At 45.1% G+C, this 24,898-nt stretch overlaps 1 protein-coding gene across 1 annotated transcript in view; it reads left to right on the top strand.

Annotated features, from left to right (window-relative positions):
* The window catches only part of LOC143808311 (ceruloplasmin-like), a 168,944-nt gene that overhangs the window by 9,112 nt on the left and 134,934 nt on the right, over positions 1–24,898 (top strand). The window contains exon 2 of the mRNA XM_077290829.1: positions 23,063–23,307. Within this exon, the coding sequence (XP_077146944.1) occupies positions 23,063–23,307 (245 nt within the window). The remainder of the gene's footprint in view (positions 1–23,062; positions 23,308–24,898) is intronic.

The following is a 24,898-nucleotide window of genomic DNA, read 5'->3' as shown; positions in this document are numbered from 1 at the left end:
TGGAGCATCTTTGGGATGTGCAGCCGACAAATCTGCGGCAACTGTGTGATGCCATCATGTCAATATGGACCAAAATCTCTGAGGAATGCTTCCAGCACCTTGTTGAATCTATGCCACGAAGAATTGAGGCAGTTCTGAAGGCAAAAGGGGGTCCAACCCGTTACTAGCATGGTGTACCTAATAAAGTGGCCGGTGAGTGTAGTCATTGCATGACTGTCTGCATGCAAATCTCATACTCGTCCTCACGCACCAGCTGCTCGGTGCCGGCATCAGAGAATCCTCACAGTGTGCAGTGGGAAGAAGGGGAACGTAGCTACCTAGACTTGCGGTGCTGCGCCCCCTGCTGGTATAACCTCAGATGAGCTTGAGCGTGGGAATTTTTCTGAATATTTTCTCACGCTCGAGTTCATCTGAGGTTATACCAGCAGGGGGCGCATCACCGCAAGTCTTGGTAGCTACGTTCCCCTTCTTCCCATTCATTCCCCAGTTTTTACAGGCAGGGGCGACTGCATTAGCAGGCTCCTGCTTGTAAAATTATTTAACCCCTTCAGATGGATTTACAGCGTGGAAAAAGACTGAACGACGGAAGGTATGGGATATTGTTGTTTTTTTATTTTAACTTTGTTGCAAGTGACAAGGGTCTTCAATTGGTTTGAGAGTATAATAAACTATTACAACACCCTGTGCCTTTATTTCAATAGAATACTTTTTTCCTAATGTGTGTGTGTGTTATTAACCATTTACTACTAATGGATTAATAATGGATAGGTGTCTTATTGACATCTCTCCATTATTAACCTGGCTTAATGTCACCTTACAATAGCAAGGTGACATTAACCCTTCATTACCCCATATCCCACCGCTACACGGGAGTGGAAAGAGAGAGGCTAAGTGCCAGAATAGGCGCATCTTACAGATGTGCCTTTTCTGGGGTGGCTGTGGGCAGATGTTTTTAGCCAGGGGGGCCAATATCCATGGTCCGTCTCTAGGCTATTAATATCTACCCTCAGTCACTGGCTTTCCCACTCTGGCGGAGAAAATTGAGCGGGAGCCCACGCCAATTTTTTATGTGATTTAACCCTTTATTTTAACAGCTAGAGCTCCCAAATTTTGCACACAGACACTTGGAACATTATTAGTGAGGAATATGTACAAAAATAAGGGATATGAAATGGTTTACTGTATGTAAACCATGTCTCATATCCTGTCGGGTTTGAGAAGGAGATAGCAAAAGCCAGCAATTGAATTGCTGGCTTTTAAGCTATCTAGCACTGTATTAAATATATATATATATATATATATATATATATATATATATATATATATATATATATATATATATATCTCACTGACATATATAAATATATATACACTCACTGGCCACTTTATTAGGTACACCTGTCCAACTTCTTGTTAACACTTAATTTCTAATCAGCCAATCACATGGCGGCAACTCAGTGCATTTAGGCATGTAGACATGGTCAAGACAATCTCCTGCAGTTCAAACCGAGCATCAGTATGGGGAAGAAAGGTGATTTGAGTGCCTTTGAACGTGGCATGGTTGTTGGTGCCAGAAGGGCTGGTCTGAGTATTTCAGAAACTGCTGATCTACTGGGATTTTCACGCACAACCATCTCTAGGGTTTACAGAGAATGGTCCGAAAAAGAAAAAAAATCCAGTGAGCGGCAGTTCTGTGGGTGGAAATGCCTTGTTGATGCCAGAGGTCAGAGGAGAATGGGCAGACTGGTTCGAGCTGATAGAAAGGCAACAGTGACTCAAATCGCCACCCGTTACAACCAAGGTAGGCCTAAGAGCATCTCTGAACGCACAGTGCGTCGAACTTTGAGGCAGATGGGCTACAGCAGCAGAAGACCACACCGGGTACCACTCCTTTCAGCTAAGAACAGGAAACTGAGGCTACAATTTGTACAAGCTCATCGAAATTGGACAGTAGAAGATTGGAAAAACGTTGCTTGGTCTGATGAGTCTCGATTTCTGCTGCGACATTCGGATGGTAGGGTCAGAATTTGGCGTAAACAACATGAAAGCATGGATCCATCCTGCCTTGTATGGAGCATCTTTGGGATGTGCAGCCGACAAATCTGCGGCAACTGTGTGATGCCATCATGTCAATATGGACCAAAATCTCTGAGGAATGCTTCCAGCACCTTGTTGAATCTATGCCACGAAGAATTGAGGCAGTTCTGAAGGCAAAAGGGGGTCCAACCCGTTACTAGCATGGTGTACCTAATAAAGTGGCCGGTGAGTGTATATATATATATATATATATATATATATATATATATATAACTGTATATACTGTATGTTTTCATGAATATTTGAGCCCATGGAACCATTGTATGTCCGTTTTGCAAGCCGGCGAGAAAATCTCGCTGTACGGATGCCATACGGATTACATACGGAGGATGACATGCGTAAAGTACGCTGCCACACCCTGCCTACGGATGACATATGGATCACTATTTTGGAAACATTTCTGCATATTACGCATGTAAAATACGGACCGTATTTCCCTACGCTGAGTGTGACCCCGGCCTTAGATCGGACAACCCCTTTAAGCTTCTATAGGAATGCATATAAAGACCTCTTCCTTTTCCACACCAGATGCTGTAGGATTTTGTTACACACAACCATATGTGAGGTCCAAGTGCTGTCCATGAAAAAACTGACCCTGCCAGGACATCACTTAAGCCAATGTTATTCAATAAAAATTGCAGCACGCACTAATCTCTCCTTTATTTTGGATAAGAAAAATTATTTTTTAGTTTCACGGCTCTGCGTTATAAACTTCTGTGAAGCACTTGGGGGTTTAAAGTGCTCACAACACATCTAGATAAGTTCCTTGGGAGGTCTAGTTTCCAAAATGGGGTCTCTTTTTGGGAGCTCCAATGTTTAGGCACACAACGATTGGAGCTAATTTTTCATTCAAATGGCACTCCTTCCCCTCCGAGCCCTGCCGTGTGCCCAAACAATGGTTTACCCCCACATGTGAGTTATCGGTGTACTCAGTAGAAATTGCCCAACAAATTTTAGGATCCATTTTATCCTGTTGCCCATGTGAAAATGAAAAAATTGAGGTTAAAATAAAAATTTTTGTGAAAAAAAATTACTTTTTCATTTTTACGGATCAATTTGTGAAGCACCTGGGGGTTCAAAGTGCTCACTATGCATTTAGATAAGTTCCATGGGGGGTCTAGTTTCCAAAATGGGGACACTTGTGGGAAAGCTCCAATCTTTAGGCACACAGGGGCTCTCCAAAAGCGACATGGTGTCCGCTAAAGATTGGAGCCAATTTTTCATTCAAAAAGTCAAATGGCGCTCCTTCCCTTCCGAGCCTTGCCGTGTGCCCAAACAGTAGTTTACCCCCACATGTGAGGTATCGGTGTGCTCAGGAGAAATTGCCCAACAAATTTTAGGATCCATTTTATCCTGTTGCCCATGTGAAAATGAAAAAATTGAGGCTAAAAAAATTTTTGTGAAAAAAAAGTACTTTTTCATTTTTACGGATCAATTTGTGAAGGACCTGGGGGTTCAAAGTGCTCTATATGCATCTAGATAAGTTCCTTGGGGGGTCTAGTTTCCAAAATGGGGACACTTGTGGGGGAGCTCCAATCTTTAGGCACACAGGGGCTCTCCAAAAGCGACATGGTGTCCGCTAAAGATTGGAGCCAATTTTTCATTCAAAAAGTCAAATGGCGCTCCTTCCCTTCCGAGCCCTGTCGTGTGCCCAAACAGTGGTTCCTCCCCAAATATGGGGTATCGGTGTACTCAGGACAAATTGTACAATAACTTTCGGGGTCCAGTTTCTCCTTTTACCCTTGGGAAAATAAAAAATATTGTTGCTAAAAGATCATTTTTGTGACTAAAAAGTTAAACGTTCATTTTTTACTTCCATGTTGCTTCTGCTGCTGTGAAGCACCTGAAGGGTTAATAAACTTCTTGAATGTGGTTTTGAGCACCTTGAGGGGTGCAGTTTTTAGAATGTTGTCACTTTTGGGTATTTTCAGTCATATAGACACCTCAAACTGACTTCAAATGTGAGGTGGTCCCTAAAAAAATGGTTTTGTAAATTTTGTTGTAAAAATGAGAAATCGTTGGTCAAATTTTAACCCTTATAACTTCCTAGCAAAAAAAAAATTTTGTTTCCAAAATTGTGCTGATGTAAAGCAGACATGTGGGTAATGTTATTTATTAACTATTTTGTGCCTCATAACTCTCTGGTTTAACAGAATAAATATTCAAAATTAGAAAATTGCAAAATTTTCTAAATTTTTGCCAAATTTCTATTTTTTCACAAATAAGCGCAAACATTATCGACCTAAATTTACCACTAACATGAAGCCCAAAATGTCACAAAAAAACAATCTCAGAATCGCTAGGATCCGTTGAAGCGTTCCTGAGTTATTACCTCATAAAGGGACACTGGTCAGAATTGCAAAAAATGGTCAGGTCATTAAGGTCAAAATAGGCTAGGTCATAAAGGGGTTAAAAACAACCATGGGAGGCTCCCAAACGTGATTGGTTACTGAAAACTTATGTATACAGTGTTCCTACAGCCCATCTTTGACAGATTTTAGAGGAGCAAGTTGTGAATGTGGAAGGCGTGATGGCAAACATTTTGAAGATATCTGTGGATTTTACTTTTGAGGTAATTCGCTTGATTGTTCTGGAGAAGAAGCAAGAGAGACAGCAGTGCATCATTTGTCTGCGGCGATGGCGTTTTTGGATTCACCCAATAACAGCACAGAGAATGACACATGGGGTTTATTCTACTTTATACATGGAGTTACGAGGAAACCCTGATAAGTTTTTCAGATACGTGCAGATGAAAGTGGAGAACTTCGATTTGTTGGAGGAGCGGATTGGACACCTCATCGCAAAAAGTGATACATATTGTCGCTTCTCAGTTTCACCGGCGGGGCATCTGATGGCCCAACATTTTGCATGCTCTTTTTCACCGTCCTTCGGGACGCCCATCTACGGTTACTGATATTGTTTGATATTGGGTATACTCAGGGCAGTTTCTAGCCCAAAAATGACACAGGGCGAGAGTAGGAAATTTCTCCCCCCCCCCCCCCCCCCCCGGCACCGAAAATAATAAACATTATTTTTGTGGGCTTGAGTAATAAATAGAGAGCAGGCTTGTATCTTCCCTTTTTTTAATAAATTATAATTTGCCTTTAACTTATATAGAACTTGGGGAAAAGGGACAAGTATGCTAATTATTAACGGTGAGAACAAAGTTGTAGGTAAATAATATCTATTAATTATTTTGGAAACAGATCCTAAAAATTGTAGGTTGCAGATTTATGAGAAACTGACTCTTCTAGATTTAGCCGCTGCAAAAGCATTAATAGCTTCCGAATAATTCAGCTTTTCTGCCAGTTCATTTTCTAATTCCAGGTCACATTTACTAATCTCTTCTAAAAGGAGATTGGCGAGACTTTCCCCAGATGTATCAGTAGCAGGACGATAGCCAATAAAATGTTCCTTTATTGCTACGTGATCATCATCTATATCAACAAATCTTAAGGTGTATGACAACTGTTCAGTGTGACCTGCATCTTGTGTGCAGTCCAACATTATTGAAAAATACTTAGATCTTTTGGCTTTTTCTAGAATACATTTCTTCACCTGAGAGGCCATCAAGCAGATAATTTCATTTTGAATTAAATTTCCACAGTAATGTGTATGGATTTCCTGGGAAGTAATTCGTTTTAAATGATCTCTCATTACTGGTTCAAATTTTCCAAGAAGCTCTATAAGCCCAAGGAAATGTCCATTATTTGGTGTAAACAATGTATTTGACGATCCTCGAAAAGCTAAATTATTGGTTGCCAGGTATACAGTTACTGCCATAACTCTTTCCAACACTTCTCGCCTGGGTGAGGATGCCACCAGACTGCCAAAGATGAGGTAAGTCAGCTGGGCCCCCTCCCGGGTTTCATGCTGTGGGGCATGCCAAATCAGCATGCCCCAAGGGTGGTTGGGGGGGGGGGCAGGTGTGGGGGTCCCCATCCAAAAAAAAAGGCTAGCCCAACCCATCCCATCCCTCAGACCCCCTCACCTGTTCAGTGTGTCAGTGCCCTCTGCCCTCTGAGTCTGAGCGCGCTCAGACTGCTAAATGGGGCTGCTGGGAAGGGAAGGACTAATCCATAGGCAGGGGGTGGGCATTTTTGCTATACTGCTACCACTGTCAGACTAGACTGCAGCCTGTCCTGTCCAGCATTGAAATTGGCAACAGCCAGGCAGCCTAGTCTGACAGTGATAGTGTGTGTGCTTAGCTCTTTGATCACTGTCTCAGGGAGCGCCCGTGCTCAGCCGAGAGCGCGGCGCCCCTGCTATCAGTGTGGGAGTGGCCGAGCTGCCTCATCCTGGCTGTTCATTCTCGCTGTTCATCCAGCGCGGAGCGGAGGTGAGTCATACCTCCCAACTTTTGAAGATGGGAAAGAGGGACAAAGTTTGCGGCGCGCTTTGCGCGCCGCGGCAAATTTTAGGCCACGCCTCTGACCACACCCATTCATAATTAGTCACACCCATATCCACATCCCAACCACACCCATTTAGCACTGCCGATCACACTGTTTCATATACAATAATTATAAACAAAAAAATATGGCCACACAGTGCCCCATACTGTATAATGGCCACACATGATGCTCCATACTGTATAATGAACACACATGACGCTCCATACTGTATAATGGCCACACATGATGCTCCATACTGTATAATGAACACACATGATGCTCCATACTGTATGACCGCACATGATGCTCCATACTGTATAATGACCGCACATGATGCTCCATACTGTATAATGACCCCACATGATGCTCCATACTGTATAATGGCCGCACATGATGCTCCATACTGTATAATGAACACACATGATGCTCCATACTGTATGACCGCAAATGATGCTCCATACTGTATAATGACCGCACATGATGCTCCAGACTGTATAATGACCGCACATGATGCTCCATACTGTATAATGACCCCACATGATGCTCCATACTGTATAATGACCGCACATGATGCTCCATACTGTATAATGACCGCACATGATGCTCCATACTGTATGACCGCAAATGATGCTCCATACTGTATAATGACCGCACATGATGCTCCAGACTGTATAATGACCGCACATGATGCTCCAGACTGTATAATGACCGCACATGATGCTCCAGACTGTATAATGACCGCACATGATGCTCCAGACTGTATAATGACCGCACATGATGCTCCAGACTGTATAATGACCGCACATGATGCTCCAGACTGTATAATGACCGCACATGATGCTCCATACTGTATAATGACCGCACATGATGCTCCATACTGTACAATGACCGCACATGATGCTCCATATTGTATAATGACCGCACATGATGCTCCATACTGTATAATGACCGCACATGATGCTCCATACTGTATAATGGCCACACATAATGCTCCATACTGTATAATGACCGCACATGATGCTCCATACTGTATAATGACCGCACATGATGCTCCATATTGTATAATGACCACACATGATGCTCCATACTGTATAATGACATACAGGCACGCAGCTCACACACAGGCACGCAGCTCACACGCACGCAGCTCACAAACACATGCAGCTTTGACACAAATGCATCACACACGCAGCCATCACACACACACGCAGCCATCACACACACACACACGCAGCCATCACACACACACACACGCAGCCATCACACACACACACGCAGCCATCACACACACACACACACGCAGCCATCACACACACATGCAGCCATCACACACACACGCAGACATCACACACGCAGCCATCACACACACACACACACGCAGCCATCACACACACACGCAGCCATCACACACACGCAGCCATCACACACACACAGCCATCACACACACACAGCCATCACACACACACAGCCATCACACACACACAGCCATCACACACAGCCATCACACACACGCAGCCATCACACACACACAGCCATCACACACACACGCAGCCATCACACACACGCAGCCATCACACACACGCAGCCATCACACACACGCAGCCATCACACACACGCAGCCATCACACACACACACGCAGCCATCACACACACACGCAGCCATCACACACACAGCCATCACACACACACACGCAGCCATCACACACACACACACACGCGCAGCCATCACACATGCAGCCATCACACACACACGCAGCCATCACACACACACACGCAGCCATCACACACACACACGCAGCCATCACACACACACGCAGCCATCACACACACACACGCAGCCATCACACACACACACACGCAGCCATCACACACACACACACGCAGCCATCACACACACACAGCCATCACACACACACACGCAGCCATCACACACACGCAGCCATCACACACACACACACGCAGCCATCACACACACACAGCCATCACACACACACACCCAGCCATCACACACACACACACGCAGCCATCACACACATCACACACACACAATCTCCTCTGTGATGCAGGGGCGGCTGATGTCCATGTGCAGCTCTCTGCTGAAGTCTTCAGTCTCCTGCTCACAGCTCTGCACTATCCCGGCACCTCCCCCGTCTCTCCTTCTCTGCCGGGATAGCAGCTAAGAGCAGAAGCCGGAGCTCCGTGCACACACAGCCAGAGGTAGTGAATCGCTGACCTTTCTTCTTGATTGCTGCAGGCTCTCTCCTTCAGCGTGGCAGCGCCGCACAGGGGGCGGGAGGGGGGGGGGGTGTTGCGCGGGCGGTCAGGAGGCAGCTTTTATATAAAAAAAAAAAAAAACAGGCTCTCTCTACGTCCCGGAAGTGGGCGGGGCTTCACCGGCGGCCGCAAATTCGGGATTTTAAATGCCCGAAGCGGGACAGCGGGACCCCGGTGCCAAAGCGGGACTGTCCCGCTGAAATCGGGACGGTTGGGAGGTATGGGTGAGTGGCGGCGCCGAGGTGGCCGCAACCATTATGTGCGGTGCGGGGGGGGGGGCGCGGCGACGCGAGGCGATGATCTGACCGCTCAGCTGTCAGATTTGCAGCTGAGTTCGGGCAGGGCGCGCCCGCGCTCAGCACTGAGCGCGGCATCCGCGCCCCTGACAGCCCTTAAACAGCAGCAGCAGCGGGCAGGGGACCACCGGGGCCCGAGGCCTCTCCTGCGCCCCCCGGCCCCACGGCGCCCCGTGTGGCCGCCCTGCCCGCCCTGTTGAAGAAACGGCCCTGATGTGCGGTGCGGGGGGGGGGGCGCGGCGACGCGAGGCGATGATCTGACCGCTCAGCTGTCAGATTTGCAGCTGAGTTCGGGCAGGGCGCGCCCGCGCTCAGCACTGAGCGCGGCATCCGCGCCCCTGACAGCCCTTAAACAGCAGCAGCAGCGGGCAGGGGACCACCGGGGCCCGAGGCCTCTCCTGCGCCCCCCGGCCCCACGGCGCCCCGTGTGGCCGCCCTGCCCGCCCTGTTGAAGAAACGGCCCTGGGTATACTGCATACCTTGTATTGGTTGTTTCTTTTGTCTGAATCGCCCTAGCAGGAAAGGTCCCATTTATATACATCTCTGTATATAGACCCCTATGGTATGGTCATGAGTTTGTTCATCTTTGTCACAGTTCATACTGATTCATATATGGACTCTATTTATCCCAGGGATGTAATTGTGTTATTTCATATTGTTTTTAAATGTTTTTAATCATCTTGGGTGTTTTATGCTTGTCCTTAATAAAGTATTTTGATATTTTTTCTCATCCAGGAGTGCACTATGTTCATGCATTGACTTTTTCTCCCCATTTTTGATACATTTCCTTCCTGAGCATGTTGCAACACCCGTACTTATGCCATTTATGCCCATTTATGTAGTGCACCCTATTTCCTAATTGCACTCCCTATAGGGCCCAGTCTCTATACTGTGCCCCCTGATCATCACACTCCCCCTCCTTGGCTTACTGTCCCATTCTGACTGTACCCTTACACTGTTCACCCATGCTACCGTACCCACACTATTCAGTCTCTATTCTGTGCCCACTCTCACTTTTCTCCCCCCATTATGTCTCCTTGCACTATTCCCCTCAATCGTCTCAACATACATTTCCCCCTCCCCCTCATACTGTCTCCTCTCACATCCCTCCCGCAAACCATACTGTCTCCTCATATATTTACCCCCTCACTCACATACTGCCTCCTCACACATCCCACCGACTCCCCATACTGTGCCCGCACCCATCCTATCACTCTCTCTTCCCATACTGTGTCCACATTCATTTTTCCCTCGCTACTCATACTGTGTCTGCACTCATCCCCCACTCGCTCCACATACTGTGTCTGCACCCATCCCCCCACTCTCTGCTTATACTGTGTCCGTATACATTCCTCCCCATACTGCATTCGCACTGATCATCCCCTTTCTGTGTCCACACCTATCCCCCCCACTCTGAAAGATGCAATTGTTCACTGGGAGTCGGTGCGCTGCCCCTTCTCTGACCCAGCTGTCAACTTGACAGCCAGGTCAGAGAATAGCAAAATTCCAGTGTTGGAGCAGTAAACTGCAGCCGCCATGGTAGACATCTCGGACCGTCGGATAACACAGCCCGACTGTGCCCCCCCTGCTGGCTGTGCCAGGGGCAGATGCCCTGACTGCCCAGCCCTAAATACATAACATGCTTAACACTAGAAGTCCCAGAGAGGGGTCATTTAACATTTCTACCTTTGGAACCTAGAGACGGGTCGAATGACCTGAAGGATTTTAGCTAACATCCTCTAATCACCGTCTTTTGTTCTGTAATTAAGGCCATTACTGTCGCACCACAGGAGGTTGTTGTTTTCCATTGAGTTTAGCCATTTAGTTTCTAGCTAGTTCTATTCAGTTTATTGTATTTGATAATATAAAGACTATACATATTGTATTTAGTTTAGTTTTATTTGAGCAAAAAAAGCACTGAAACAATGAATCATTTTTTATATATTTTAAACAGAGAATTAGAAATTTTAGAGCAAGGTACAGCTGTGAGTAATGACCAGAAGCATTTGTGTCTAAGGCCTCAAGCACACTAGCGAAAAAAAATTGTGCGAAAATCGCACAAGAGGACTGAAATTTCAGTGTGAAAAATATACAAAAGAACAACTGTTATTTGTTTCCATGCTTTTTATTTTTGTTATAAAAATAATAAAAAAATACAAGGAATAAAACAATTCCACACATATTTACAATAGGCTGCAGTGGGGGGCTGATTGTGTGTGTGTGAGTGGTATGTCCTTCTTGTGTGACTAGCATTTCAGCACTCACTCAGCAGTCTGTCTGCACTGTCGGAACATACCTGGCACAGCCTGGGCATGTCCCTGGTACATTTGCCACACGTGTATTTGTAGCAGTCAACATATCTCTCAGTTGCACAATTGTTCGTGCATCGATGGTTGACCTGACACTTCGCCCTTTTGCCAGGGCTGGGTGTGGAAGGTTGTTGCTGAAGGAGTTTCTCCTTGCGTGCCTTCTTTTCAGTCACATGAGAGCCACCTAACTCTTTTGCAAGCTCAACCAGGAAGTCCACCCGTCTCTCCTGCACCCCAGTGCATGCCTGATAAAGAACATGAGCATTCAGTGCTGCCATGTCAGTCATGTTGTAGAACACGGCGACTGGCCATCTCCATGTTCCTGCACGCACGCTGTACTCCCGCACCATTTGGTCCATTACATCCACACCGCACTTTGTGTGGTTGTATTGTGTGACCGTGTTAGGCTTCCTTTTGTTTGGTATCCTCAGTCTCAACCACGCTGTGCATGCTGCTGAGAATGTAGACGGCCTTCTTTCGTTTGGGTGCATACACTGGCAGTGTGGCACCAGTGGTTGAAAACACCTGAGTGGTGAATTCAGTGCATTCCATCTGTCTAGCGGATTGAGGAATTTCCCGGCGACTCTTGTTGACTGTGCCGAGGATAGTGGTTTTCCAGCTAAGCAGTCATTGTGCAAGTGACAATGATGTAACATTACGGTTACAGTTCTGCCATTGTCCATGAATGGTTCCATTAGCCTCATCACTACAGTTTCGGACAGTCTCTCCCCGCTGGGACGACTGGGGTCCTTGCCAAGATATGGGAGGACATTACAGATGTACTTTGATTTCAAGTCGCAAGCCACCCAAAACTTGATGCCAAACTTGCCTGGTTTTGTTGCAATGTATTGCAGAAAACAGCAACGAGTCTTTGACGGGAAAAGCTGTTCATCAATAGTGATGTGTCGACCAGGGTTGTAGGATGCGATGCAGTTGGTGACAAACGATCTCCACACATTGGAGATTGCAGCAAACTTATCGGTCTCCACTCGCTCACTGCGTGTGAACATGTCATCAAAGCGTAGGTGTTGCATGATGTCTTGGAAGCGGTTTCGGGTCATAGTTGCAATGATCCTTGCTTTTGCCAGGTTTGCTGACCAGCTGTCACGTAGTTATAGAACCTTGGTCACCCCCCGCAAGATAATGACTGAAATAAATGCCATTAGTTCCGGGAGACCCATGAACCAATCCACCTGCTCCGTGTGACGTGCATGTTGAGTAGTCCATGCTACGAAGCAAGTCAAGAGTGATAAAACAGAGGAAGTTCTGAAGGCGACTCTGGACACTTTGTCTGGCCTTAGCACTTGGCTCTGTAGGGTACGGTTCTATTGGGGTGAAATGGAGACGTTTCCCCACTTGTACTTCACGCCATACTGTGCCATCTTTTGCGGTCTCTGTTGTGAATTCCGTTCTGGAGCTCCCTCCTGTGGTTGCTAATGGTATTTTTGTGAGTTCTGCCCTTGGGCTCCCTCTGGTGGTTTCGAGTGGAACTGCTGCTCCGTTAGGTAGCTGTAGCAGCTGCCATCACTGATCGCCTTGCCTGGGTTTGTTATTTAAACCTGCTCTGGGCTTTAGTTCATGCCAGCTGTCAATGTCTTAGGTTGGATTTAGTTCTCTCCTTGGATTTCTCATATGGCCTGTCCTTGTCAGCAAAAGATAAGTTCTGCTAGTTCTTGTTCGTCCATTTGCTTTGGACATTATTGCTTTGCAAATATGTCTCTTTTCGTCCAGCTTGTCACTATGTCATATTCAGGCTAGCTGGAAGCTCTGGGAAGCAGATTTGCCCCTCCACACCGTGAGTCGGTGTGGAGTTAATTTTTTGTAAACTCTGCGTGGATTTTTGTAGTTTTTAATACTGACCGCACAGTATCCTTTTCTCTCTGTCTATCAAGTTTAGTATTGGCCTCCTTTGCTGAAAACTGATTTCATTTCTGTGTATGTCATTTCCCTCTCCACTCACAGCCAATATTTGTGGGGGGCTATCTTTCCTTTTGGGGTTTTCTCTGAGGCAAGATAGCTTTCTATTTCCTTCTTTAGGGGTAGTTAATTCTTAGGCTGTGAAGAGGTGTCTAGGGAGAGTTAGGAACATCCCACGGCTATTACTAGTGTTGTTGTTAGGATTAGGGATTGCGGTCAGTACAGATACCACCTCCTCAGTGCTCGTCCCATGTTGCGTTTTAGCCACCAGGTCATATCGGTGTGGCCTCTTAACCACCAGGTCATAACAGTACAGCTGGCCCACAATGTGTTAAATGCATCTCAAAAGAGGGAAAAGAAAGTTCTGAGTCATTTTTTTTTCCTTTGTAGCTTGTTTTGTCTTTTTTTTCCCCTTAATCTCTGGGTGGTTCAGGATTTTGGTGCTGATATGGAGGTTCAGGGTCTGTCCTTGCGCGTGGATCAACTCAACAGAGTATCCAAAATTATGTTGTCCAGACTCCGGTATTAGAGCCTAGAATTCCTATTCCTGATTTATTTTCTGGGGATAGATCTAAATTTTTGAATTTTAAAAATAATTGCAGATTGTTTTTTGCTCTGAGACCCCGTTCCTCTGGTGACCCCATTCAGCAGGTGAAGATTGTTATTTATTTGCTGCGTGGCGACCCGCAGGACTGGGCATTCTCCCTTGAGCCAGGAAATCCTGCATTGCTCAATATTGACGCATTTTTTCAAGCGCTCGGATTGCTGTATGACGAGCCTAATTCTGTGGATCAGGCAGAAAAAACTTTGCTGGCTCTGTGTCATGGTCAGGAAGCAGCAGAAGTATATTGCCAGAAATTTAGAAAGTGATCTGTGCTCACAAGATGGAATGAGTATGCCCTGGCAGCGATTTTCAGAAAGGGTCTTTCTGAAGCCCTTAAAGATGTTATGGTGGGGTTTCCCACGCCTGCTGGTCTGAATGAGTCAATGTCTTTGGCCATTCAGATTGATCGGCGCCTGCGCGAGCGCAAGGTTGTGCACCATATGGCAGTGTCCTCTGAGCAGAGTCCTGAGCCTATGCAATGTGATAGGATTTTGACTAGAGCAGAAAGGCAGAGATTCAGACGTCAGAATGGCCTGTGTTTTTACTGTGGTGATTCTGCTCATGCTATTTCTGATTGCCCTAAGCGTACTAAGAGGGTCCCTAGGTCTGTTACCATTGGTACTGTACAGCCTAAATTTCTTTTGTCTGTTACCCTGATTTGCTCATTGTCGTCCTTTTCTGTTATGGCATTTGTGGATTCTGGCGCTGCCCTGAACTTAATGGACTTAGAATTTGCCAAGCGCTGTGGTTTTTCCTTGGAGCTTTTGCGGAGCCCTATTCCCTTAAAGGGCACCTGTCACCCCGTTTTTTCAGTATGAGATAAAAATACTGTTAAATAGGGCCTGAGCTGTGCATTACAACAGTGTATTTTGTGGACCCCGATTCCCCACCTATGCTGCCAAAATACCTTACCAAAGTAGCCGTTTTCACCTGTCAATCAGGCTGGTCTGGTCAAAAGGGCATGGTGTCTTCCCCCAGATCTTGCTTAGTTTTCCGTTGGTGGCGTAGTGGTGTGTGCATGCCCAAGGTCCCGAAAAGGTTCTCTCCTTTGATTTCTCATATGGCCTGTCCTTGTCAGCAAAAGATAAGTTCTGCTAGTTCTTGTCCGTCCATTTGCTTTCGACATTATTGCTTTGCAAATATGTCTCTTTTCGTCCAGCTTGTCACTATGTCATATTCAGGCTAGCTGGAAGCTCTGGGAAGCAGATTTGCCCCTCCACACCATGAGTCGGTGTGGAGTTAATTTTTTGTAAACTCTGCGTGGATTTTTATAGTTTTTAATACTGACCGCACAGTATCCTTTTCTCTCTGTCTATCAAGTTTAGTATTGGCCTCCTTTGCTGAAAACTGATTTCATTTCTGTGTATGTCATTTCCCTCTCCATTCACAGCCAATATTTGTGGGGGGCTATCTTTCCTTTTGGGGTTTTCTCTGAGGCAAGATAGCTTTCTATTTCCTTCTTTAGGGGTAGTTAATTCTTAGGCTGTGAAGAGGTGTCTAGGGAGAGTCAGGAACATCCCACGGCTATTACTAGTGTTGTTGTTAGGATTAGGGATTGCGGTCAGTAGAGATACCACCTCCTCAGAGCTCGTCCCATGTTGCGTTTTAGCCACCAGGTCATATCGGTGTGGCCTCTTAACCACCAGGTCATAACAGGTCTCTGTCGGCTCACTTGCCAACGCCTCAAGATGCGTTCCCTGGGGAGGGGGGATGCGGGGGTGCGAATTGCACTCCCCGCAGCCCGCTGTGTAGCTGGTAACCAGTAAACACAGCGGGTTGCTAGGAACCGCGTTCCCCACTCTCCCACATGCGGGGAACATGCGGAGGCTGAGAAAATTTCTAAGTTCCCCGCTGGATTCGCAGGGAACTGAAATTCTCTCAAATGTAAACCTAGCCTACAAAAGATAGTCAGGAAATAAAAATAGTTAATTTGAAAAATCTAACCTGAAGACAGCTCAGAGTCCGAATCCGGTTGAAGGACTATGTCTTCTCCGAGTCAGAAGGGTTGGTGTTGTCAGGATCAGTTCCAATGCCTGTTGAATGGTGTGCCTTCTCTGCATTTTGTTTCTTGTGAACAAAATAGGTGAAGCAGTCACCTATTTATCCCCCACAGCACAAAAGGCTGCTTGCAAATTTGCTAACAATGCAGCTGGGGGTGGGCAGATACACTCAGGAGCAGCTTACATTCTTTTGTTTACACTCTCTTACAAGACCTTTGTTGAGGTGGATCAACACAATTGCCCCCTGCAGATTCCTCAGGCAATGGCCACATTTACAAATGAAAGGATGCTAATTGGAGCCACCAGAGTTGTCAGTTTGGACTAAGGGTACCGTCACACAGTGAAATTTCCATTGCTGCGACGGCACGATTCGTGACGTAACCCGATGTTTACCCTTGTTACCAGCGTTAACGTAAAAAAAACAAACAGTACATACTCACATTCCGGTGTCTGTCCTTCGGCGTTCTGCTTCTCTGCACTGTGTGAGCACCATAGCCGGAAAGCAGAGCGGTGACGTCACCGCGTCACCGCTGTGCTCGCTTTCCGGCCGGCAGGCGCTCACAGTGCAGAGAAGCTGAGACGCCGGAGGACAGACACCGGAATGTAAGTATATACTGTTTGTTTTTTTACGTTTACGCTTGTAACCAGGGTAAACATCGGGTTACTAAGCGCGGCCCTGCGCTTAGTTACCCGATGTTTACCCTGGTTACAAGCGAACACATCGCTGGATCGCTGTCACACACAACGATCCAGCGATGTCAGCGGGTGATCAAGCGACGAAAGAAAGTTTCAAACGATCTGCTACGACGTACGATTCTCAGCGTGATGTCTGATCGCAGTAGCGTGTCAGACACAGCGATATCGTAACGATATCGCTAGAACGTCACGAATCGTACCGTCGTAGCGATGGAAATTTCACTGTGTGACGGTACCCTAAGGGTCATTTGACCCTCTTTCAGGACTTCAGGGGGGAGCTCGAAATTTCTGGGACTTCTAGTGTTAAGGTTGACTACATTGACTTCAATGAGACCCATAGATATAAATGAGAAGTGAACATAGCACTGCTCAAGAAGGAAAGAAGAGTGTATACTGGCATTTCAAAGTTTGTGAACCCTTCAGAATTCTCCTTATTTCTGCATATATTTGACCTAAAAGTACATCAGATTTTTACACAAGTACTAGAAGTAGAGCGGTGCTGGTGAGTTTTCCGCGGGTGCCGCCCGACACGTGGCCTTGCCGCTCAGCTGCATCTGTAGGATTTGGTTAATGAGCTCCTCCACTCCGGCTTGCAGGAAGTCAGGGCCAACGGGTGATGCCTGGCTGCGGTGTCTTTAAAGGTGGCTGGGGGAGTTCTCCACTTCCACCCCACGCTCTGGTTCCGGGCGGCTGGCCATGGCATCCTCCATGTGGCTCTCTCCGTCCTGGTCTCTTTCCCGCTCTCTCCTCCGGGGGCGGTTCCTTTTTCTTGGTGTCCTCCCACCATTTAGGATCAGGAGGCGGATCTCGGCTGCTGACGGACACGTCCTCAAGGTACAGAAGTATATGGACTGGGCAGCCATTATTTTTTGCGCTTCTCAGTTAGTTCACGCCCACGTTGGCACGCTCTTCTTCTCCGGCGCTCCTCGTGGCGCTGTAATGGCGGTGGTTTTGGCGGGAATTTTTGGCGGCAAATCACGGTTCATTAGTTATACAGTCTTTTAGCACAAATCACAGTTAGGCACAGTTCTGGCATAGTCACTCGGTCCGTGGCCCTGGGACATCCGTGTAAAAGGGAAAGGTCTTTAAAGGGATAAAGTTTGTGTTCGTGACGCCACCTGTGGTATTCGGTCAGGGTGACCAATGCTGCTTTAAGGGGTCCGCTGGGGTGATGTTATGGCAGCTAGATGGTATACCTTCCCACAGGTGAAGTGTATCCCCAGGGCTTCCCAGTGTGTAACTGGTGAATGATGAATGGCACAGTGAAGAACGAGGACACAAGGTTGCAGTCTCTTTACCTTTACTGAAGACTTCAGCATCCACAGTCCAGGGCACCAGATCACAGGGCAGGCAGAGTCCGGCCGGTTTGGAGGGAAGTCCAGAGTCCCCTTGTCCAGGTGGAAATCAGTAGCCTTCCCTTGCTCTGCAGTGTTGTAGTTCCTTACTGCCTAAGGCTTCACATAAGGTCCTCACAGATGTAATGTCTCTCTCTCTGTCCCCCATATAGATAGGACAAACCCGTATGACTGGTGGCTTGAGGCTGTTTATAGGGACTCTAGCATGCCCTGGCCTCCATAGGTTGCCACCGTGCCTCCTGGGTTTAGGGCGGACAGGTAACTTGCAATTAGCTGTCCTGCCCATCTCTGGAGCAAAGCATAAAGGTCGTTACTCCCTCAGTGTTTCGGCTACCGGGGTTCTGTGCCTCAGAAGGAGGCAGCGTGCGTAGAGCTGGTCCCCTTCTGGTATCCTCTCCTTTGCCACGACTTCCTTCATGCTTGCTTCAATACAGTTCTGCCTTCTATTGTCTCTTCCCAGGAGCTGCAGCTCTGAGGGCATGCACAGCTCCGTGTCCTTTTCCTTCGTTCTCTGACAGGATCCCACCCCTGTCAGGGACCAACTAACTGAGCTGAGCTCAGCCAGCAACCAACTAACTTTCCCTACAGGCGACCAGTTTTACCTATGTGGGGAGTGACCTAATAAATAGGAGCAAGAGCTCCCCCTGGTGGCCTGGAGTGTGAAATGTGTTGCATGTTTGTGATACCTGGATGCAGTTATCCTTCTTTGCCTCCAAACGTAGCATCACTCTCCCCGAGAGGAAAGCAATACCACTGCGACGACCAGGACCCTGGTCACACTCCCATCTCCCTACTGCATCTTTGGAGCTTAGCCACAGTGATCTTGGGGTTCTTCTTTTCCTCTCTCACCAAGGCTCTTCTCCCATGATTTCTCAATTTGGCTGGACGGCCAGGTCTAGGAAGACTTCTGGTGGTCCCAAACGTCTTCCATTTAAGGATTATGGAGGCTACTGTGCTCTTAGGAACCTTGAGTACTGCAGAAACTCTGTTGTAACCTTGGCCAGATCTGTGCCTTGCCTCAATTCTGTCTCTGGACTCCTTGGCCAGTTCCTTTGACCTCATGATTCTCATTTGGTCTAATATGCACTGTAAGCTGTGAGGTCTTATATAGACAGGTAAGTGCTTTTCCAAATCACGTCCTATCAGTTTGATTGAACACAGCTGGAATCCAATGAAGGGGTAGAACCATCTCAAGGAGGATCACAAGGAAATGGACAGCATGTGACTTAAATATGAGTGTCTGAGCAAAGGGTCTGAATACTTATGACTAGGGTTGAGCGACTTTGACTTTTTTAGGGTCGAGTAATGTTTCGCGAAACCCAACTTTTTGAAAAGTCGAGTCGGGCGAAATTGGCCGGAACACGAAACCCTATGCACGTCAATGGGGATTTTTTTTTTCTCTCTCTTTCGCTCAACCCTACTTATGACCATGTGATATTTCAGTTTTTCTTTTTTAATAAATTTGTAAAAATTTCTACATTTCTGTTTTTTTCAGTCAAGATGGGGTGCAGAGTGTACATTAATGAAAAAAATGAACTTTTTTGAATTTACCAAATGGCTGCAATGAAACAAAGAGTGAAAAATGTAAAAGGGTCTGAATACTTTCCATACCCACTGTACTTAAGGGGCAAACTTATGTGAACCATTAGTGTTAGCAGATAATTTATAGCACTACTGAATACTGAGTAGACCTGAGCAAGAGCAGAGCAGCATCTTGGTATTGAAAATGGCACAAAGACTGAAGGTATTTAGACAACTCACAAACTGTGCAATGTTTTATTAATCTAATTTAAAAAAGTAGTTTTAGCATTTATGATCCCTTTATTAAGGATATTTGTGCTAATGAGAAAAAATATATAATGTTCACTTTCTGAACAGTCCTGCACAGAAACTGGAACACTGATTGTGCACTCCACAGTCCATGAAAAGTAATTTTGAGAATATCTGTAGGCTTGCATTTCCCAGTGCCAATGTTGATCTGTAGGAGGCTAACTCAACCTGCCCTGTCTACAAGTTTCTAGGGGGAAGTCACATTACAGTATTAAAAGTACAGAAAAGTCCAGCTCACCCTCAATAAACATCCAATCCACGGGGAAAGACAAGACCACGTTACTGCTCAGCGTCAGCCAATGCAAACAGGAAGGAAGTGATCCAGCTTCTGATGGGACAGAATAAAATCATACTTTAATTCAATAGTTAAAAACATAACACATTGTGAATAGATAACTGGGGGATATGGGGAAAGAGAAAATGTCCAAAGATCACCCACATCTTTTATTCACAATGTTTTATGTTTTTAAGTATTGAATTAAAGTATGATTTTACTTTATCCCATTGAAACCCTTTTCTTGATGTTTACCTCTTTTGCTCTGTCTGCAATCTCCATGGTTCCTCATAACCTCTAGGAGTTTTTTTTTTTAATAAATTTGCCATGAATCCTCCATGCCTCTTTAATGCAAACACAGCCTTTTTAATGTTCAAGTGATCTCAACCTATCTGGGTAGGTGTAAATGGATGGTAATCAACAGCATATTTGACAACATACTGCAGTAAAAAATGTTTTAGGTTACTTAAATTGTTAAAACTATTCAAAAAGTATCTCTTTTTTAGCATATTCATGTATTGCTGGTGTTTATACATACTACATTCTGTAGTTGGTGCAAATGGAAAAGCTGTGGCTTGTTCACAAGGGGTGGTACAAAAATTATCCCTATTTGGGGAGTATCAAGAGCTTTTTTTTTTAATTAAATGAATAAGTAATCGCTTTTTCACAAGTCGTCCAAAAATTATCCCATTATTTATGAAGTAGAAATAGGTGTGCTATTTCAAAGTAATGGCTTCTCAACTAAGAGAAAAGATTATCCCTTTTTTAGAATTGGCAATAGGTTTGTTATTCTAAAAATAACGCACATGCCTTTGATTTTAGTATTTTTCTTCAGTAGCAAAATTAGTACAATTAGTACAGAGGGGTATAAATTATACTACTTATTTGCAGTGTGTGAAGAAAGAAAAAAGAAAGGTGCTGTACTGTAGAATATCACAGATCACAATCAATTCTCAGTCACACTGACTACGCAGCCCCAGCACCTTCCTAACACTTGAATCTTTGGATAATTATTAACATAGTGAGACTACCACTTGTATTTTCTATGTGCTTTTTTTCTCCCTGTATGTGTAATGAGCTGTGTACTCTGACCTCCTATCCTTAGATTGTAAAATCTTAAAATTGTGCTGAATTCCCTTTTTTTAAAGTCCCTGTGATAGTCTAGCACAGACAAGCAGGAGGAGTATGTGATGTGATTGATAGCTACAATGCATTATGAGGAAGCCCACACATTCGCAGCTGACATCATGAGTTTGCTATCTGGCTGATGCTGTCAGTTTAGGAATTCTTTTTATTATTGAATCAAATTGCAAATTGCCTCTTCTGACAAAAAAGAGGACTTAAACTCTAAAGCGCCACCTGTTGGAAGTAGCAATCCTACAAGTCACAATCAACCCTTTAACGAGTCATGTAATATGTCTTAGGATAAAAGCCAAATCAGTATCTCAATTCGCAGACACGGTGTTTCAGGCTGTTGGCCCTCGTCAGTGCGAAGCATGAGAACTGATTTGGCTAGGTGAGAGGCTCTGGACTGGGGTCTAAGGGGTATCGTTTCTCCTTATGGAGAGTGACATACCATCTCTGGCTTGTCAAGGTAAGGAGGCTTATTCACCGTGCAATGCTCCTCTGGGAAATTAAATATTCAAATTGCCTCTTCTGAGAAAAAGAGGACTTAACTCTATAGCGCCACCTGTTGGAAGTAGCGATCCTACAAGTCACAATCAACCCTTTAACGAGTCATGCAATATTTCCCAGAGGAGCATTGCACGGCGAATAAGCCTCCTTACCTTGACAAGCCAGAGATGGTATGTCACTCTCCATAAGGAGAAACGATACCCCTTAGACCTGAATCAAATTGTACATTTTTCGAATTCGCTATGACCTGCAAAACTGGAAATTCAACTAAAAGTTGATTCACAGCGGATCAATTTGTTTATCTTTACCACTGAGTTCACAAGACTGGAACACAAAGGTCATTTTACAGGCAAATGGGTAATTGCACTTCACCATCACAAAGCACTCACCTAGAATCACCAGGCTCTATCAGGCCGAAACTTACACTGGCACCTTCTCCTGCAAGCTGCCAAACAGAAAGCAATCATGCAAGTATGAGGTTTACCCATCTTACATAAGCCCTGCCGGATGTGAATGCCAATGGTTTTCTGTATTTAAATATCCCTGTAATAATAGGCCAATCTGGGCATGTCCCGAATCATGACTCTTCCCAGTGGGCCTGTTATACATTCAGCAATTCCATATGTATGACCAAATTATCTGTCCAATTTATAGCTCAGCTAAACCATTAAAGATGTTCCTAAAGACAAACTTGCAAACTGTTTTCAGTTGTGAACTGAAGAACTGTGAATGCAGCCCTGGATCTGAATATAATTTAATAATATAATTGCACTGTGATGCATTCTACATACAGCTGTCCATTTCATTTTCCAATGATCTCAATATTAAAACACGTACACTACGTATATATTTTTTTTGCAGGGAGGCATATACTTTTACTTAAATTTTTTCACACTGATATCAATGAAAAGCATGGCAGGCAGCAAATTTAACAGTTGTACAATGTAGATAAGTACATACGGACTTAAAGGGAACCTGTCACCTGAATTTGGCGGGACCTTTTTTCGGTCCGATGGGCGGTGTTTTCGGGTGTTTTATTCACCCCTTCCTTTCCCGCTGGCTGCACGCTGGCCGCAATGTTGGTTTGAAGTTGATTCGCTGTCCTCCGTAGAACACACCTGCGCAAAGCAATCTTGCCTTGCGCACGCGCAGTATGCTTTGCCCAACTGCTGGCAAAGCCGAAAAGCATTAGTGCGCATGCGCTGGCGCACTATGTCCCGGAAGTATTTCGCTGTGTTCCGGGAAAGGAAGGGGTGAATAAAACACCCGAAAACACCGCCCATCGGACCGAAATAAGGTCCCGCCAAATTCAGGTGACAGGTTCCCTTTAAAAAAAAGACTAGTGTGAATACTGTCTAATTGCTGTCTTCTTTCCATGCAGGCATGCCAGCACTTATCTACAATCTGGCTCCAATAGAATAGGCAGAGTCTACAAGAAAGCTTCTTACCTACAATATACCGATGATTTATACACAGATGAAATCAAGAAACCAGACTGGCTGGGATTTCTTGGCCCGATTATGACAGCTGAAGTTGGTGACACAATTACAATTCATCTCAAGAATTTTGCATCCAGACCTTACTCCTTACACCCACATGGAGTGCAATATACAAAGGAAAATGAAGGTAAGCTACTGCACATGTAAAACCAAGTGAAAAGAAGAGCAGTAAACCGTGCTAAAATAAATACAATAATAACTTAGAGTTATTGGGTTTTACCTTAAAAACTGTATCAGGTCAATTATTTGAAGGCATCTCAATAATATGGAAGAAATGAAAGGGGCTGTACAAAACAGGACTGCAAGAAGCTTATAATAACAATCTAATAAAAGAGGCTGCAAGCACTATTTAGCACACACATGCCCAGAGCTGTGTATGAATGGATCATATAGATGGAAATGTCATGTGCCGGTGTTATCCACCAGGAAGGCTTTTTTATCCAGAGTGTCTACACAGCTAAATAGCGCATGTAACGTCTTTTATTATATTGGTACCTTTTACACACGCAGGCAGTCACTGCGGCGTTTCATGCAACTTTTTACATTCCATAGGGAAAGAGGTAGCACTATTGCATTTTGTATAACAACAAAATGAACTGTTCTCAACGTATATAGTTTACAACACATCTATGTGCTGTATGCAGACAGTGTAAAATAAAAGTAACCAAGATTTCAAAGGGGACAGAAAATAATATTAATCCATATTTAGCGCCAATCAATTACATAGTGCTTTGTAATAGAGTAGGAAGCAATACTCACTAGAGAACCAATGTAGTCATGTCGATAAATGTTTTGTAAAAAAAAAGATTGTCATTGATGGAATAACCCTGTGATATACAGTACTGGTCAAAAGTTTGGTCACATTTGTTCATACAATGGGTTTCCTTGTTCATATTGGATCTGCAAGGCACCCCTATGCTACACTGATTACAGCTCTACGTTCCCTTGGCTTTTTCTCAAGCAGCTTCACCAGGTAGTTAGTTGGAATGACTTCTAATAAACAGAAACGCAATATAATTTGTGGAATCACTGGCCTTGAGAAAGTGTTTGCGACCACCAGGTTTCATTATGATGAAACTGCTTCTCATGAGGACTGTACCAGGAAAGGAAGAAAAAGGATTACATCTGCTGCAGAGGATGAGTTCATCAGTGTTATCAGCCACAAACTGCAAATTGACAGCACCTCAGATAACAGCCGTCGGAAATTAAGCAGACTCATCTCAACATTAATTGTCTGGAGGAGACTGCAAGAAGTAGGCCTTTATGGTCAAATTGTTGCAAACAGCCAGTACTGAGGACTGTAAGAAAGAAGAAGAGACTTGTTTGAGCCAAGCACCACAAGGACTGGACATTAAATCAGTGAAAATCTGTAGTGTGGTCTGATGAGTCAAAATTTGAAATTTTGGGAACCAACCACAGTGTCATTGTGAGACAGAAAAGATAAACTCGAAGCACACCCTAAAACATAGAGGGGGAGGTGTGATAGTGTGGGGTACTTTGGTAATTTATTCCAAATTCAAGGCGTTCTTACACGGCATGACTACCACAGTATTTTTCAATGACATGCCATACAATCTGTTTTGCGCTTAGTGGGACCATCATTTGTGTTGCAACAGGGCAATGATCGGAAACACGCCTCCAAGCTGTGTAAGGGCTATGTGACCAAAAGCGAGAGGGATGGATGGCTTTGTCAAGTGACATGACCTCAACAATCATTT

The sequence above is a fragment of the Ranitomeya variabilis genome, chromosome 2 (genome assembly GCF_051348905.1).
Source record: "Ranitomeya variabilis isolate aRanVar5 chromosome 2, aRanVar5.hap1, whole genome shotgun sequence".
Classification (NCBI taxonomy): Eukaryota; Metazoa; Chordata; class Amphibia; order Anura; family Dendrobatidae; genus Ranitomeya; species Ranitomeya variabilis.
This window is presented reverse-complemented; position numbering and strand designations above follow the sequence as displayed.